The sequence below is a fragment of the Peromyscus maniculatus genome, chromosome 1 (genome assembly GCF_049852395.1).
Source record: "Peromyscus maniculatus bairdii isolate BWxNUB_F1_BW_parent chromosome 1, HU_Pman_BW_mat_3.1, whole genome shotgun sequence".
Lineage (NCBI taxonomy): Eukaryota > Metazoa > Chordata > Mammalia > Rodentia > Cricetidae > Peromyscus > Peromyscus maniculatus.
Window position 1 is genome coordinate 124,339,889 of NC_134852.1, and position 17,835 is coordinate 124,357,723.

At 39.7% G+C, this 17,835-nt stretch overlaps 1 protein-coding gene across 1 annotated transcript; it reads right to left on the reverse strand.

The window, feature by feature from the left end:
• Nucleotides 1–526: 526 nt before the first annotated feature.
• Nucleotides 527–13,223, reverse strand: Psma1 (proteasome 20S subunit alpha 1). The gene is made up of 10 exons (XM_006978620.4): nt 13,042–13,223; nt 11,861–11,905; nt 11,385–11,486; nt 11,169–11,272; nt 9,711–9,799; nt 8,989–9,059; nt 8,274–8,403; nt 5,602–5,681; nt 2,568–2,678; nt 527–873 (listed from the first exon to the last, which is right to left on the reverse strand). The coding sequence occupies exons 1-10, from the start codon at nt 13,042–13,044 to the stop codon at nt 817–819; spliced, it is 792 nt and encodes a 263-aa protein (XP_006978682.1). The 5' UTR covers nt 13,045–13,223; the 3' UTR covers nt 527–816.
• Between the last annotated feature and the right edge of the window lie 4,612 nt (nt 13,224–17,835).

The window sequence follows — 17,835 nt, forward strand, 5'->3', positions numbered from 1 at the left end:
CAGAGACTGACATTACCTACACACAAATAATCAGAGATAATAACAAAGCTATTAGGGTGTGTGTGTGTGTTTTGTTTTCTTTCCAGTCTTCCTTCAAGAAGATATAGAGAGATCCAAGCAACTGAGTTGTTTTTTGTTTTCTTTTTTGTTTTTGGAGACAGGGTTTCTCTATGTAACAGCTCAAGCTATCCTGGAACTCACTCTGTAGACCAGGCTAGCCTCAAACACAGAGATTCATTTGCCTCTGCCTCCCAAGTGCTGGGACTAAAGGCATGCACCACAATGCTTGGCCACAAATTCTTTTAACTATAGTATTTCTTGAAAGGGCCTCTCTAAACCAGGACTGAGTGATTTGTCTAAAGAGAAAATTCACTGGTTAGGACTTAGGTCTAAACTCTGGGTTACCATCCACAGAGAAGCCTTCTCCAGAAAGGGGTGCTACACTGGGAATCGCTCCTCCAACCTTACCAACACTGTAATACTGTCTGCAGTTGAAACTACTTACAAACAGAAACTTGATACAACAGGAGGTGAAACAATTTTATTTCACAGTTGTCTTTAAAACTGCAAAGACACTATTTTCTTCATATAAAAACATTGGTATAGATACCTATACTTTCTAGAAAATGATTATGTAGACCCTTTCAAAGAAAATGCACCCATTATATGGTTTTGGTGAAGTTGCTTGGAGAAAACTCACATCTGGACTGATTCCTAAAACATACCACCCCATACTCTGCAGCTGTTGGTTTTAAGTACAGATTATTGTCACCAGTGTATGTCTCTGCATCCTCATATCTTTGTATCCTTTATCACTTAATGTTCCATTGGTTCATCAGCTTTTTCTGCAGGTTCATCAGCAGCCTGTGAAGGCTTTAAAAAAGAAAAAGTGAAAAGATGTAAAGTGAACATTTAATATACACTCCTAAATCACAGGTACGATGTAAAAAATTAGTGAGAAAAGGGGTTAAAAGATATCACAGACACTTGATTTCAGTACAATATCCTGTTAAAATTTTTAATAAAGCTTTAAAAAAGTATACGTATATATAAAAATAAAATTTCAGTTCTTCAAACTTAAAGATCATCCACAATTAATTCTACTTTTTATCATTTGTCTTTGAGTTAAGACTTTCTTATTTTACACTACTATGCTTAAAACACAGCCAGTAGCACCTTTTAGATTTCCTTCTGTTCAGAAAAAACATCAATACCCACAAACTAGCTACATGGGACTCTAGAGCATTCTTCCTAACAGTGCTAATTCTTACTAACAACAACTAAAATACAGATCTTACCCTCCCAAACAGCACCAATAGTTTATTTGCCAAGTTGAGGAAAATTAAAAAACTCAAGCTGGAAGAAACTCTACCACTACCACCCCTTTTTTGGAGAGGGTTTCACTGTGTTGGGATTATAGGATAATCCTATAATCTGTAGGTAAAATTTCTGTACCACTTTTTATATTTCACAGCCATGAAATCCACCTCCATTAATAGCAAATGTGAGCAGTGTGTGGAGTGCATGCCTGTTATCCTACAAGCTTAGAGGCTTTGGCAGGAAGATAAGTTTGAAGGGGAAAAAATCAAATGCATATTCTCAGGAAAAATTTATAACCCTAGACTAACTTTATTTTCAGTTTTTAAATAATCTATTTATTTAAATATTAATTTAATTTAATTTAATTAATTTATATATATATATATATGTTTTGCCTGCATGTATGTCTGTGTGAAGGGGTCAGATTTGGAGTTACAGACAGTTGTTAGCTGTCATGTGGGTGCTGGGAATTGAACTGGGGTCCTCTGGAAGGGCAGTCAATGCTCTTAACTGTTGAGCCATCTCTCCAGCCCCTATTTTCAGTTTTTAAATCAGTATTTCTTAATGTTTTTGGTCACCACTTATGGAGAGCCAACTTAAAATGTCCAAAGCTAGCTCCCAACAAGTATTCTTTTCCAGACCTTTCTCAGAAGAATATAGGCTAGCCCTATCTCTCACTTTAACCTAAAGAATGTGCTAAAGTGAAGTTGTATCAGTCCTGAGTTCTAGCCTTTAGAAGGGCTGGCAACCTTCACTTTTGAGCTTTTCCAAGCTCTGCCCACCACTCTGTCAGAGGGGCCCTGAGACTACATAGACAGAAGCCTCGTCATTCTAGTAGTCTACAGCCTTCTAGCTGACTCTGAGTGAGATACCTAGAAAGCCAGTGAAGAATGAAGTAATCTTGGATGCTCTGCCCCTTCTTCAATCAGACTGCGGCATTTGTGAGAGCCCAAACGAGAGCAGCAGAGCCATCTAGTTATGCCTTGGGCCATACATAACAGAACTCTGAGAAATGTGGTCTAACCCTGAAAATTTTGGGGTCACCTTAATTATGTTACAATAGAAAACCAAACTCTTTTCTCTTTTTGTGTTTATGGAGATCATTGCCCCTTCAATATTTAACTTGACTCCGTTTTCTCTTTGTTATTTCAATTATGGATCTATCTTAACAATTAAAAACAAAAGTAGGGAATTTACATGGCTGTGATAGGAACAGCAGCTTACAGTAAAGCTGACTGGTAACATACCTGTGCTTTTCTCTGTGGTCTTTCTTCAAGACCGTCCAGGAATGGCGACACATCATCATCATCATAGATTGTAAACTCCAAGTCTTTACCAACAATTCCAATGGAAACATTCTGAGGGTGGAAAGGGAAAATTAATGTGTATGATAAAATGCTGGGCAAAAAAAGTAGAAAAAACTAACACAGCATTTAAATTCAAAGTCTGAAAAACTGTATGCAGGTGTAAAAGAGTCAGGAAACTATAGCTCTTTTCAATTACAGATTCAATATTCACTTTTGGTTATCATGAGTAGCCTCAAAGGTCCACATTATCTAGAAACAAAGTCTTCACCTAGAGCAGTGTTCTCCACCTTCCCAACACTATGGTACTTTAATATAGTTCCTCATGCTCTGGCGATGCCCAACCACAAAATTATTTTGTTGCTACTTTGTAACTAATTTTGCTACTGTGATGGATGAGAATGTAAATATCTGATATGCAACCCCTGTGAAAAGGTTGTATGACCCCCCAAGGGGGTCATGGCTCATGGGCTGTGAACCACTGAAATAGATACTAAATAACAATTACCCAATAACTAACAAATAGCTTTACAATGCTATCACACTTAAAAGTATTACACCCAAGTATACCTTCCCTGCTCTTTTATGATCACACAACTTAGTTCTTAGATCATCCCACCAGCCCCTCTCCCTCCCCCAGTGCTGAGGACTGCTTGTCAGGAGCAAGTACTTTACCCCTGAACCACACCCTAACCCCAATCTCCCCTTCTCTTAACATTCTCCATCCTTCTTCAGCTGGAAACCTGTTTTTCCATTTCATTGAGAAAACAAAAGCAACTGGGAGACAGACAAATTTTCTTTCTTTCCATTACTATGAATAAATACTCCTATTTTTTCTTGGTAGCCAATCTTTCCACATCTGTGTTCATAAAAGACACAGCTCTGGCCAGTTTCCTCATATCTTTCCTATATAACTATTTCGTTTTACACAGAATTATTACTATAATCATACACCAAACGTGATGTAATTTCTTCCATCCTAAAAATCTTAAACAGTGAAAAATATTTACTACCTCTTTGCCCAGGCAGTACTCCATATTTGTCTGGAATAATCAATGGAAAAAAACTTATCTCCTCCAAAGAGATCTCACAACTCCTCTTCTCCAGAGTCCATTCTTCTCAAGGCCTTCCTTCCCCAGTCAACTAGAACTGCTTGTCAAGTCCTCGGGCTACCACTGTTAACGCAGTGGGTAGTTTTCAATTTGTACTTTCTTGGTTTCTTAGCAGGTCTCTTCTCCAAGTCTCTTCACTTGCTTTCAAGGCTGTCTCATTTTCCAGGTTTTCCTCTGTCTCAGGTTGTCTTTCTGAGTCTCTTGCTAACACCTACTAATCTCCCAATCTCTTAAAGGTTAGAGTGTTTTTGGCCTAATCCTCAAAGTGATTATCTATTATCTTTAGAAACCATACCTATTCTACTCTTTAAATGTCATTTCTATGTAAAGACTCCAACATTTTTAACTCTAACCTGGACCACTCTCCACAGAAGTCTAGTGGGTACTGAAAACTGCTTCTTGTCTATCAATTAGACAGACAGGCATTTTGAATTTTATACATCTTAAACTGACTTACCTTTTTCTATAATGTCTGTCCCTAAACCTGTTCCTTCCACTCTCATATCCATCTCAGTAAAATGATAACTCTTTCTTCCAGTTTATCACGTCCAAAACCTTAAAAGCATCATGCTCCAATCCTAACAAACTTGTGAGCAAATTCTAATTCCCCAATATCTAACACTGAATCACTTCTCTATCACTGTTCCTGTATGTATGTGTGTATGTATGTATGTGTGTATATTTATGTGTGTGTGTGTGTGTATATATGTGTATGTATATATATGTGTGTATATATATGTGTGTGTGTGTGTGTGTATATATATATATATATATATATATATATATATATATATATATATAGCACACATATATATATAGCACATATATATTGCCGGGCGGTGGTGGCGCACGCCTTTAATCCCAGCACTCGGGAGGCAGAGCCAGGTGGATCTCTGTGAGTTCGAGGCCAGCCTGGACTACCAAGTGAGTCCCAGGAAAGGCGCAAAGCTACACAGAGAAACCCTGTCTCGAAAAACCAAAAAAAAAAAAACACATATATATCATCTCTGATTTCTTGCCTTCTCATTTTCATCTTGTTCACTGGCTCCAAGTCTACTGACTCCCTTCTTTAAACACTGGGAAAATTTGGCCTCATGATTTTTGCACATGTGTTTGCTGGAATAATCTTACTCCAGACACCAGTATGGCTCACTTACCTTCTTTAGTTCTTTTCTGCAAATTTCACTTCATTGGTGGTCATCTTTGATCATTGTTTTAAATTACATCCACTCACTAATGACCAACACTCAATAGGCTCTTTCTATTGTGTTGTTATTCCTTCAGCACTTGTCACCTTCTGATATAGCAGGTCACTTATTTATGTATATATTATTTACCCTCCCATTAGACTCTAATGAAGGCCAAGATACTTGTTGAATTATACTCTCAACACCTGGAGAATGTCTGAATACAGCAAGTGCTCAATATATCTGTTAACACTGTTAAAAACACAGAAAGGGCCTGGTGGTGCAGGCTTGCCACTCTAGCACCTGAGGTGAAAGCAGGAGGATCAGGAGGTCAAGGTCATCCTCAATTACAGAGCAGGTTGGAGGCTAGCCTAGGTTATACTATACTTTTCTAAAACAAACAAAACAAAAGTAACAACAAACCAAAGACAAAGGTATGACTAACTACTTTCCAAAACAAAACAAAACTGAAGAACATTCACATTTACTGATTTTATTGCTACATAAACTCCCACCCCAATTTAAAACATGACATTTCAAAACCAGATCTTTTTGTGAATAGAAAGGAAAAATGACCCAAGGCAGCCCAATTAAAATAACTTAAGCAATGCTATTTCATTACTTGTGATTGAGGATTAAACTACACTGTTAATAACTACAATTGGAACTATGAGTTACCTTTGTGGTCAGGTCCTGCTCTGCAGGGAGTGTTTCTCTTAAGGCACGCAGACCATGCTTAACCAGCTCATCCATATTGCCTGTATGCAATAAATTAAAAATAATTTCTTAGTTTCACTATCATATAAGGCTTCTTTTAATTATCAAGTCTATAGCCTGAAACTGTGGTTTGAGTGACATACTGCACAGAATAAAATAGCCAATAGTTTAATGTTAGCTGTATAATCTAATCTAATATCAACCAACATCAATCACTATTTGATGTCTTTTATTAATAAATATGATGTTCTTTTACTAGGTTAACTAAAAGTCCCAATTCACAAATGCCATTCTAGTTTTGTAGAATGTTTTATAGAATGTTGGCTCTTATATTCATTCAAGAGCCTTTAACTCATCCTATGGGGTCATATTACCTGACACTAAAACCATCACAGAAAACTACAGACCAATCTCCCCTATCAATAAAGACACTAAAATAAGTGGCTCATATCTATTACCTTAGCACTTGGAGGGTATGGGGGCAGGGGTGGAGATTAGGAGTAGCTTGGGCTACATAGGTATTTCCAGGTCAGCCCTAACTACACAGTGTGACCTCATCTCAAAACAAAAAAGAAAAAAAAAAACAAAAAACAAAAAACCCAAAACCATTATTACCATTTCTACCACCACCAGAAACCAACAACATAGAGAAAAGATTACACATAATAACCAAGTGTGGTTTTTCTCAAGAATGTAAAGATGGTTAACATTTGAAAGGTCAATCAATGTAACACAATACAGACTTAATATACTAAGAGAAAAAATATGTATGACCATTTCAATTAGATGTAACATGCATGTGATAAACTCCTACCTAATAAAAACAGTCATTCAACTAGTATTTGAAGGAAACTTCCATCTATAAAATCTCACAGCTAACATCATATTTAAGAGAATAACTGAATGCTATCCCTTCAGGATCAGGGGTAAAACAAGGACATATGCTCTCAGCACTTATTTTTACCAGTTATAGCCAAGGCATTTGATAAGACACAAAATGCACCGGTGTGGGAAGCAAGAAAGAAACAATACACATCAAGGCTGGGATTTGGGAAGTAAAACCACCTCTACTGCTAATGACGTGATCTAGTGGCATGGTCTCAGATCTAAGGATTCCCCTGGAAGAAAGACTGGAATTAACGAAGGGTTCTTAAGGTTGGAAGACATGAGATCAATATACAATTATCAGATTTTTACAATGGGCAATCTGCAAATGATATTGAGAGACTCTTGTTTAAAACATAATGAAAAGAATAAAATATGAATGAATTAAACAAAGGAAACACAAGACAAAAACTGAAAATTACAAAATACCATTGAAAGACTTAAGTAAATGTAACAAAATCCCATGTCTAGGCCTCAAAGACTTGTATATAGATGTTGCCTAACTTACAATGGGGCTTCTCACAGTAAATAGCAAATGTTAAGTAAAATGTGCATTCAACCCACTTTGCCTACCAAATGTTAGAGCTTAGCAACATATGACTGTGTAGCTGGCCGAGACCATGCTGCCCCCCTCATCATGATAGAGGGTCTTACCATATGTGACTAACTCATGATGAGATCAAAATTCAAATTCAGGAGTTCACTTCCTACTGAGTGCATGTTGTTTTTGTACGTCATAAATTCAAACTATCCTGAGCTGAGCCATCATAAATCAGTGTCATCTGTACAGTAGTGGAAGTACCAATGCTCTACAGACTTAAACAATCCTTAAAGCTCCGTGGACAGAAGCATCACACAACTGCTGTGACACTCCCTAAGGAATCCTGCAGGTTTCCAACTCATCTTTTCCTTCTGTGATCAAGCTTTGTGCCCTTATACTGCTCTAAGTCTTACTTAGGGTATGACTACATGCTGAGTCTTAGTGCTCCAAAATCTCCCAATGTGTGGGTCATCTTGGGAACTCCCAGTCCAATTCTAACTCCTATATCCACTGAGCCTCAGATATTTCCTTCAAAGAATACTATATTGCCACAGGACAGGTTGTCTTAAAGGACAACCAAGAGAAATCTTTAAAGCCTTGATATTAACCCTTCTTCTAGTACAAAGCAAACACTTGAAAACCAGCTCATCATCTTACACCCTTCACCCTCTTTTCCCACAGCTATACTGACTTTTATTATTTATGGGCCACTTAAAGCAGAAATGCTATGTGGCCTAAAGTAGAAACAGACTTACAGACCAGAAGTTGTACACAGAATTTGCAAATAACAACTAGTGTAATGGTTTTCAGCTTTGGCTGGAACCTATTTCAGACCAAATGAATGAAGAATTTTCAACAAGGTTGGAGACACACCCACACTGTTTGTTTGTTTGCTTGTTTTTTCAAGACAGGGTTTCTCTGTGTAGCCCTGGCTTTTCTGGAACGTGCTTTGTAAACATCTACCTGCGCCTGCCTCCCAAGTGCTAGGATTAAAGGCATGAGTGCCTGGCTTGACACATTTATAGTTTGATAAAGTTTTCATATAGCTAGAAGTACAAGTTAGTATGTGTTACATAAACAGGCACTTTATGAACTTAGGACTTTTAAAAGCTAAAGACTAATGGTTTTCCTCATTTAGGATAGACTTACTAATTATATAAAGCCTAGAAGAGGCAAAACAAAGTAAAGTAAGCCAAACTACACTTACACTCCATAAATTCAGACATATGTCTCTCCAGGTAAGTCCGGGCTGACTGAGAACGGGCTCCAATAGACATAGCTCTGCAGTCAAAATAGTTAGCAGATGGACAGGTTTGGAAAATGTGAGGGCCCATGTCCTGTAAACAAAAAAACATACTATGAAACTTCAAAGTTTCTAGGCTTTAAACATTGTTAGGATATAATAGTGATAACTATGATGGTTAATCACTGTCAATCTGACTGGATTTAAATCACCTAGGAGACACATCTCTAAGTTTGTGTGTGAAGGCATTTCTAGATAGGTTTTTTTTGTTGTTGCTTTCTCAAGACAGGGTTTATCTGTGTAGCCCTGGCTGTTCTGGAAATCATTCTGTAGACCAGGCTGGCACGAACTCAGAGATCTGCTCGCCTTTCTCCATATCGTTGATATTAAAGGCCTGTTCCACCATGCCCAGAGCCAGACAGGTTTAAATGAAAGGGGAAAACTCACTCTGACAGTGACTAGCACCATCTCATGGGCTTTGTCCTGGCCTTAACTACAAGAGGAAATAAGCTGAATACCAGCATTCATCTCTTCCTGCATTCTAACTGGAATGCAGTGTGACTGGCCACCTGAAGCTCTTCTATGACAAACTTTGTCTCTTCCTTGGGTTGTTTATGTCAGGCATTTTGTCACAAAAACACAAAGTAACTAATACACGAACAATGCTCTAGGAACTTACATCATAACCAGCAATAAGCAGCCCAACACCATATGGTCTCCGGCCATACCGCTGTGTTGGGATCTGGGTCTCTGAAACTAGTTAAGGAGTTGGTTTCAACATTGTAATAAATTAAAGACTTCCAGCTGCTTCTTTGTTTTTTTTGTTTTGTTTTGTTTTTTTGTTTTTTTTCCTGAAACAGGGTCTCCATATGTAGCTATTGGCTGTCCTAGAATTCACTCTGTAGACTAGGCTGGCCTTGAACTCACAGAGATCTGCCTGCCTCTGCCTCCCAAGTGCTTGCACCACCTCTTCACGGAGACTTCTAGCCTCTTAATTGTTCCACAATCTTTTAAAAGTAAGTAATAGAATAGCATTCCTTTGGCCTAATATATATAACATTTGAATTTCCACCAAAGCCAAGCATGAACACCACAAAATGATCTCTTCCTATATAGGGATTCGTTTTGGATATAAAGGGCCAGAACTCTGGTAATAACCAGAACCATTAATAAACTTCACTCTCTAAAATTATAATTGAATAGTTCCCTAAAATTGGTCTGTTGTGTTTGGGAACCATCAGCTATTTATAAAGGCTAGTGAAAGAGTAATCCAGTTCCTCAAACCTTTACAATTTACAATCTGATTTATGTTTCATGCTATCACATTCCAATAACTAAGACAAATAGTGAGTACCCAAACTCTTTAAGGTTTACATTTATAAATGCCAACATAAAGGATACTGCTTCCAATCAGAGACACAAGGCGAGATACTGGAAGTGGTCTGTCAAATACAAATCTGGAATCCAAACACTCCTGGCGCATAAAATTACTAAGAAAGAAAACAAACAAAAACTAGTTCATATTACAGAGAATAAATACAATCTAAACATTTAAACAAGGCAGTTTGATTCCATTTTGCTTTCCTGAAAACATTTTCATGGGGTACATCCATAAAAATCAGAAAGATGAGATATGGCCAAAAAGATTCCTTTGAGTCTGCACATGTGTGCAAGGGGCTACATGAAGATTTAAAAATAAATGACCAAGTGAGGCAGGGCAGCTCATCCCTATAATCAACCATTTGGAAAGTGAAGGCAAGAATTCTAAAACCAGGTTCTAGTAGTTTTCATACTAACTGAATGTTGGTCTGATAATAGTTTAGATACTGAGTTAAGTAGCATGTTTGACCACATAGCAGACTTCCTATTTTGAGAGCAGAAACACATGTAGTGTCATTCTACTACTAACTTAAGAGACTGGCTGATTAATTTGAAAAACCAATGGTAATATGGTCTTTACTCTCACATTCTTTCCTAATCAAACCCTGATGAACTGAAGAGATTAGCTTTGGCTACTTTCAGTTCTCTCCCACTCTTTCTGAAAGTACTGTGTAAGTGTTTTACATGTCAGGAGACTTATTGGGAAAGATTATTTAAGTAACTAGCTCAATCTCAGATATTAAGTTATGAAGTGAGAATTTAATTGGTATGATCTCAAAGTCCTATCATTTCATTTATGTGCTATTTCTCAACAAGAAATATCTATTTCCTTGGGATAGTCAAAGAAACTTGCCTATTACTCTCTATTTCACACCTTGTGTTATAATAAAATAGGTTTTAAGTTCTCTAAAGACAAAATCTATAACTGAGTCACCTTTCTATACCTGTATTATATACTACTGAGCTTTTTGAAAACAAATGTATAATAAATATTGACATAGAGGAGTGTCCAACTCTTATGCATACAAGGCTTGAAACAATATACATGTCACCAACTATCTCATCCGGGAACTTTTCAAAACCATTAGGATGTTTAACACCACTATGAGAATTAGGAAATGGGAATACTTAGTAACACACCCAAATATTATAATTTATAATATTCTAGGGGCTGGAGAGATAGCTCAGCTACTATTTCAGAGGACCCAGATTCAATTCCCAGTATCCACATGGCAGCTTACAACTTCTATACTCTAATACCAGGGGAATCTAATGTCCTCTTCTGGCTTCTGAGGGAACTGGGCACGCATTGGTACACAAACATACATGTAGACTAAACACCCATATAAATAAAATACATAGTTAAAATTGTAATATTCTGGGAGACAAACTTCCTAAAATATCTTATTGGGGTATTTTCTAGAAAAATACACCTTTATGAATCAAAAGAGATACTTAATTTTTCATGGTCATACATACCATAACAGTCTAGCATCAGCAGTCAGACCCGCAATTGAGATACCAATATGGTTGTCAACATGGAGAATTTTCTTCTGGTGAGCTGCAAGTTCTGACTGTGCCCTCTAAATAGAGACACAGTATGATAGATATTTTAGTTTGTACCTTTATTATTTGTCAGTGAAATTTACATCTGATAGTTCTGTTTCCCAAAGGAGGAATTATCATTTCACTTACCTTCAATGCAACCAACACTGCATGTGTTTTTGACTTTAGACCAACTGTGGCTGAACCTTGTTTAACAGCTTCCATTGCATATTCAATTTGATGAATCCGGCCCTAAAAACAAAAAGAAAAGCACATCTTAGAGTAACGTTAGAAGATCAATTTACAAATTAAAAATTAAAGTTTCCAGATCTCAGGCCTCCAGCTCACAGAGATCCCCATCTCTGCCTCTCGAGTGCGGAGATTAAAGGTGCGTGCCTCTACTACCCGACTAATTTTAATTCTAAGTTCAGCCTATAATTTCATTGTCTTTTAAAGATAAGGTTCTACTAAGCTGCTCAAACTGGCCTCCAACTCCATGATCCTCTGGCTTCAGCATCCTGACCAATAAGGTATGCACTACCAAGCCCAGTTCACAATCGCACAAGTTTCTGAACCTATTGCAGTCATGAAAAGCCACTTCATAGACATGGCATAAAACATTTTACCTGAGGGCTCCAAACAGTGACATCATTGTCATACTGGTTGCGAAACTGAAAGTGGAAGAAAGACAGATTAATATGAGAACATTACAAACCTCAAATTTTAACCTTTAAGACTTGTGCCTGCATGTGTTTCTGTTCAACCATTAAAGCCTTTCTGCTAGGGCAACTTTCCTGAAACATTATTACAGCACTCAGTTTGCAGGTCAATTCTACCTTAACCTTGGGCTGTTGGGATGAGTGGACCCGGGTCTTCCTAACTTCCTATTCTGCCACTCTCCACAGCACTCCCCTTGGGCAGTCAATTGCTAAAGTATGTATGTACACATCTACTTCTCTTTCTTTCTGCTTACACCATTCTCTTATACAGGGTTCAAATAATTTGCCAAACGCCTTGAAATTGACTCAGTTTACATTATGATTAAAGTTATGTCTGGTTTAAACTTTGTGCTCTCTTCTTGCACCTTGTCACTGAATGAATTAACATATACACAAATCCTCAGTAAAGAGGTGGGCACAAATAGCTACAGTGGCAGAACCACTACAGTTATAATGCCATTACTAGAGCAAGTGCATGTGCACTTGGGAGAATATTCGTGAGAATGAGAAGATCAAGAGGTCGTATGGCAGGCGCGACAGTAGTAGTTCAGGGCCCTTACGTTGTGAACCTGATTCCATCACTTCCCTCCTCATTTGTAACTAGGTGACAAAATAAAGTGACTGAATGGAGCTTTTTCCCATAGCACTCTAAGAAGTCGGATAAAGTCAAATGGACCCATGAAGAAGATGGGCATGGTCTAAGGACCTGACTGCGGGCTCAGGTCTGCGCCGGCGGTGCGGGAAGGCCAACTGGACTCCCATCCTCTTCCTCCAATGCAGTCACGAGGGACCACAGGGCCACCTGGAATCCGTCACTGAAGTAAACTGAGGGGCGAGGGTGGCTAGCTGGTCGAGAAAGAAGCGCCTGGACCCCATGTAAAGTGGAGAAGCCGCGCGAAAGGCCGCCCCAGCTACCGACCGCTCCTCGCCGGCCAGGCCGCAGATGCTGAATCACTGCCGGGGCCCGTTCGTCAGCTAAGCTCCCTCTCCCACCGCCCTGCGCCGCGCCAAGGGGAACAGAGGTCGATCCCCGACCGCGTCAGCGGACCTCAACCCCAAACCCTCCGAGGACCCGGGGCTCAACACACCATAGCTCCGGCGCGGCGACACTCAGACACAGCAGGAGACCCAGGAGCACGGACCCAACCACGGCTCGGTGATCTTCAGGGAAGCCTGCGGAGTTTGGACGGCCGCAGCGCAGGTAGCACAGTCTATCCCAGAGCCACGGATCGGCGTTTAACGCCTCCCCGCCTTCCAGCTCTGGGTGGGCGGGGTCTGGGGCGATGGAGGAACTGGGATTGGCGGGAAACTCTGGGGCGCTACTGCCTATGCGCAGAGGGAGCCGGGGCGTGGCAACACGTCACGCACGGACTTTCCTTGCATTTTTTCGCCAGGATTGCAGATTCCCGCCAACTCTCCATCCTCCTGCAGAACACCGCCGCCCAGCTCGGGGTGATGCGGCCATGCCGCATATCATCGCAGTCACAGTCCACAGAGGCTTGGGGAGTTGCCTGACAGAAAGAGGCTGCAGAAGAGGCCGTGTGTGTGTGTGTGTGTGTGTGTGTGTGTGTGTGTGTGTGTGTGTGTGTGTGTTCGTGTTTCTGGTGTGTGTGTTTCTGACGTTTGCGTGTGTGGTGTGTGTATGTGTATGTGTATGTGGTGTGTAAGTGTGAGGTGTATATGTGTTTGTGTTCATATTTCTGGCCTTGAGTATCTTGAGGACTTGGAGAGCCCGTCCTTCATGGTTCCATGGTCATATCGCTCATTTTATGATCATTACTTGCTAGTGTCGGACTTTGAACTTCACCAGGGTTCTGTTCTGATATTTGATAATTCGCTGTCCACAACTAAATGCCGTGCCTGGTACATTACGCCACTAGGGGGAGGGTGCGAGTTTCCTTACGAATTTTTACAGAGCATCTTTTGATTGTCCTCAAAATCAAGACAGCTCTGCGCTCTCTGCCTACCTAACATCTACATACTGCTTATTCTGTTGAAGAAAGGAGGACCCAGAGCCAGTTAGGGGTCCTTAAAGATCTGAGCTTTGAAGGCGGAGCAACACATCACTGAAATATTCGTGTTCAGAGCAATTAGTATCACATTCTAAATATTTTAATGTATATACATATATATATGTATGTTTTTACATTTATTTGTTTTATGTGTGTGTGTGTGTGTGTGTGTGTGTGTGTTCCTGCATACACTTATGTGAAAGTCAAGATAACTTGAAGGAGTTGGTTGTCAACTTATTATGCCTATAAGTAATGACCTATATTATTCTTAGTAGTTTATGGAGGTCTAGTATATGGAAATATAATAATTTGTTATTGGAGCTATTAGGTTATTTTCAAGACTTTGCTGTTATGAAAGTAGTACAGTGACTATTATACATGAATACCTTTTGTGTACTTGATAAATTTATAAAACTTGAGAGACGGGCAGTGGTGGCGCACGCCTTTAATCCCAGCACTCGGGAGGCAGAGGCAGGTGGATCTCTGTGAGTTCGAGGCCAGCCTGGTCTCCAAAGCGAGTTCCAGGAAAGGCGCAAAACTACACAGAGAAACCCTGTCTCGAAAAACAAAACAAAACAAAATTTATAAAACTCGTGAGGTCAAAGGGAAGACATGTCTACAACTATAATAAATATGTTAATTATAAGGTTTAATATCAATTTGTACTCTGTGGTGCCTGACAGGCCACTTTGTATATATCTTCACCAGCACTGGATATTGTTTATTCCTTTTATGTTATCAAGTTGATGAGCAGAAAAAGATAAAAGCTTCTAATATGAGTTTACTTTGTCTTTTATTTACTAGAGAAAATCTTTTCCTGTGTGTCTTGGCTGAAGTTGTTACTTTAATGATTCACCCTTCCCTTTGCTTGCATTGTTTCCCATTAACTTGTAGTCATGGTAGTGCCACTGTGTTCCTACTAAAGAAAGATCTTTCTGGATACAACGAAAAGAAAAACCTTCTGACAGTAGCACACATAAAAACTGGTGTGTGTGTGTGTGTGTGTGTGTGTGTGTGTGTGTGTGTATGTGTGTTTATTGTAAATGTATAACAGGAAACCATATAAACATCCAAGTTTTTTAATTTGAAATTCATAAAATTTAGGAATTTTGTTTTTTGTTTTTTATTTTTTGTTTGTAGCTCCTGTCTGGCCTGAAATTCACTCTGTGTATCAGGCTGGCTTAGAATCAGAAATCCACCTGCCTCTGCTTCCCAAGTGCTGGGATCAAAGGTGTGCACCACTGTGCCTAGCTAGGATAGGAAGTTTTAACTTAAAATTTTCTTTTGAGACAAGACCTTATCATTTAGCCCTGGCTGGTCCTATGTGGACCAGGCTGGCCTCTAACTCAAATCCAGTTGCCTTTACCTCCAGAGTGTTAGGATTAAAAGCAACTGGCCAACTGTTAAGATTTTTACTGAGCATTCATAGTATCTGGAACAAAGCCTGGGATATTATATGGTGTTCACTAAATCTTGATTAAATGAATGAAAAGTAATAGACCTATCATTCAGAGAAATGCTCTTTTGATATTTATCTTCTCAGCAAATGTCCTTTTGATTTTTACCTTCATAGCAAATAATACGATTTTTTTCTTTATTCACAAAGCTCCATTTATAGACCAAGAGAAAAGGCATGTAGTTTTGGTTCTCCCTCTTTCTGTCTCTGTTTCTCTCCTCAAGGTCCTAAAGCACATGTTATAGTTCTTCTATGCCTGTTTTTGAGGATTTGGTTAATGATGCTGAAAAAAAAAATATCATTAAAGACATGTTGTGGGAACATGAGCTCAGGAACCCACTGATGCTTTAAAGTTGTTAGTCAGCCGGGCGTTGGTGGCGCACGCCTTTAATCCCAGCACTCGGGAGGCAGAGCTAGGCGGATCTCTGTGAGTTCGAGGCCAGCCTGGGCTACCAAGTGAGCTCCAGGAAAGGCGCAAAGCTACACAGAGAAACCCTGTCTCGAAAAACCAAAAAAAAAAAAAAAATAAATAAAGTTGTTAGTAAGCAATGCTAAGCTTTTTACTCTTATTTAAGTCATTTTTTTTAATGTGTGGGTGTTTTGCCTGCATGTATGTCTGTGTACCATGTGCATATAGTGTTGGTGGAGGCCAGGAGAGGGCTTCAGATCCCCTGTGATTGGAGTTAACAAAGGATTATAAGCCTCCATGTGGGTGCTAGAAATCCAGCCTGGGTCCTCTGGAAGAGTAGCCGATGCTCTTAACTGCTGAGCTGTTTCTCCAGTCCAATGCTGGGCTTTTAAAGAACAGTTTTTTTTTGTTTGTTTTTTGTTTTTTCCAGACAGGGTCTCTGCATAGCCCTGGCTGTCCTGGAACTCACGCTGTAGACCATGCTGGCTTCAAACTCACAGAGATCCACCTGCCTCTGTGTGGTTGATATATTGTGTATCCTAATAAACTTATCTGAAGGTCAGGGAACAGAACAGATTAGACATAGAGGCCAAAAAATGGTGGCACACACACCTTTAATCCTAGCATTCTGGAGACAGAGATCTTCTCTGTGAGTTCAAGGCCACACTGGAAACAGAGCCAGGCATGGTGGCACACATCTTTAATCCCAGGACTTGAGATATCATGTGTTGCTTGGTAAAGACACATGCCTCTGCCTCCAGGGTTTGGGATTAAAGGCATATGCCATCACTGCCCAGTGTCAGCTCATTGTTAATAGCTAGCATCTTCAGGTACATGGCTAGCTTCTTTGTATGGAATTTTTTTTTTAGTCCCTCGACGTGATCCTTTTCTGTAGCCCAGTATGATTCAAAGAAACACTCACAGAGGAATACTTTGCCTCAGACCTCAGTAACTGTGGACTTTGACCAAACCCCAAACTCATTTTTCAGTGCATCAGCAAAACCCACTAGCTCCTTGGCTCCACGAAGGCACAGAGGTTTTGTCCATTCTGTTCACCAGGTTTATTTTTTAATACATACGAGAACAGTGACAATGCATGATAAAGTTATATGAGTACTGACTGAATGAACCCCTCAGTGGGAGCCAGGCGCCGGTTCACTGTGGCCTCTGACTCTATGGTTATATTAGCAAAATTACACTAAATCCTTGAAGTTTCTTTCCCTAGGAATAGCCAAGGAGAACGCTGTTTACTCACGATGCACCAAAAATTGCTCAAAAAATCTTCTAAACTCAGAAATTTCCCCCTAACTTAGAAGTGAGTAGATAGTCAAGAGTTGCAAAAGGTACCCCCCACCGTCCCACCCCCCTTTTACTGAGGATTTCTACTTTTGGTGGTTTTCCATTTTATGGTGGAATAGCTGGCGTGTTACTTACTTGGAGACTCAGCCAAAATCAAGACAGAGTCCCATTTTACCACTCACATAATACTTACCTTCACTTACTTGTTTACATATTGTCTCTCTCTATTAAGCCTTAAGCCCCTGAAAGTCAAGAACTATGCCATGTTTCCCACTGCACATATACCAAATCTGTCCCACAAGCTCAGTGCTCAATGAGATGTAGTTAGAAGAGTCAGCAGTAACTGGCGAGATGGCTCAGCAGGTGAAGGTCCTTAGGACCTACATGGTGGCTAGAGAGAACTGGCTCCTGCACAGTCTTGAACTTCCACATGCATGTGTGTGTGCACACGCACACAAAACAAATAAAGGGGGACAGCCAGCCAGACGTAGCTGATATCCCCAGACAGGTGCCATGGCCCCTTTTTGCTCCCCACGGCCCTAACACTAAATAGGAGGATTTAACTGATGACGTCTCTTGATCTTTAGCCAAGAACTGAAAAGTTGATCAACAAAGACATTGTAGGACAACCAAACCAGCAGAGTGCTGTTTCTTTAAAGCCATTAGTAAGCAATGCCAGACTCTTTTAGAACCAGGTAAGAGTAAT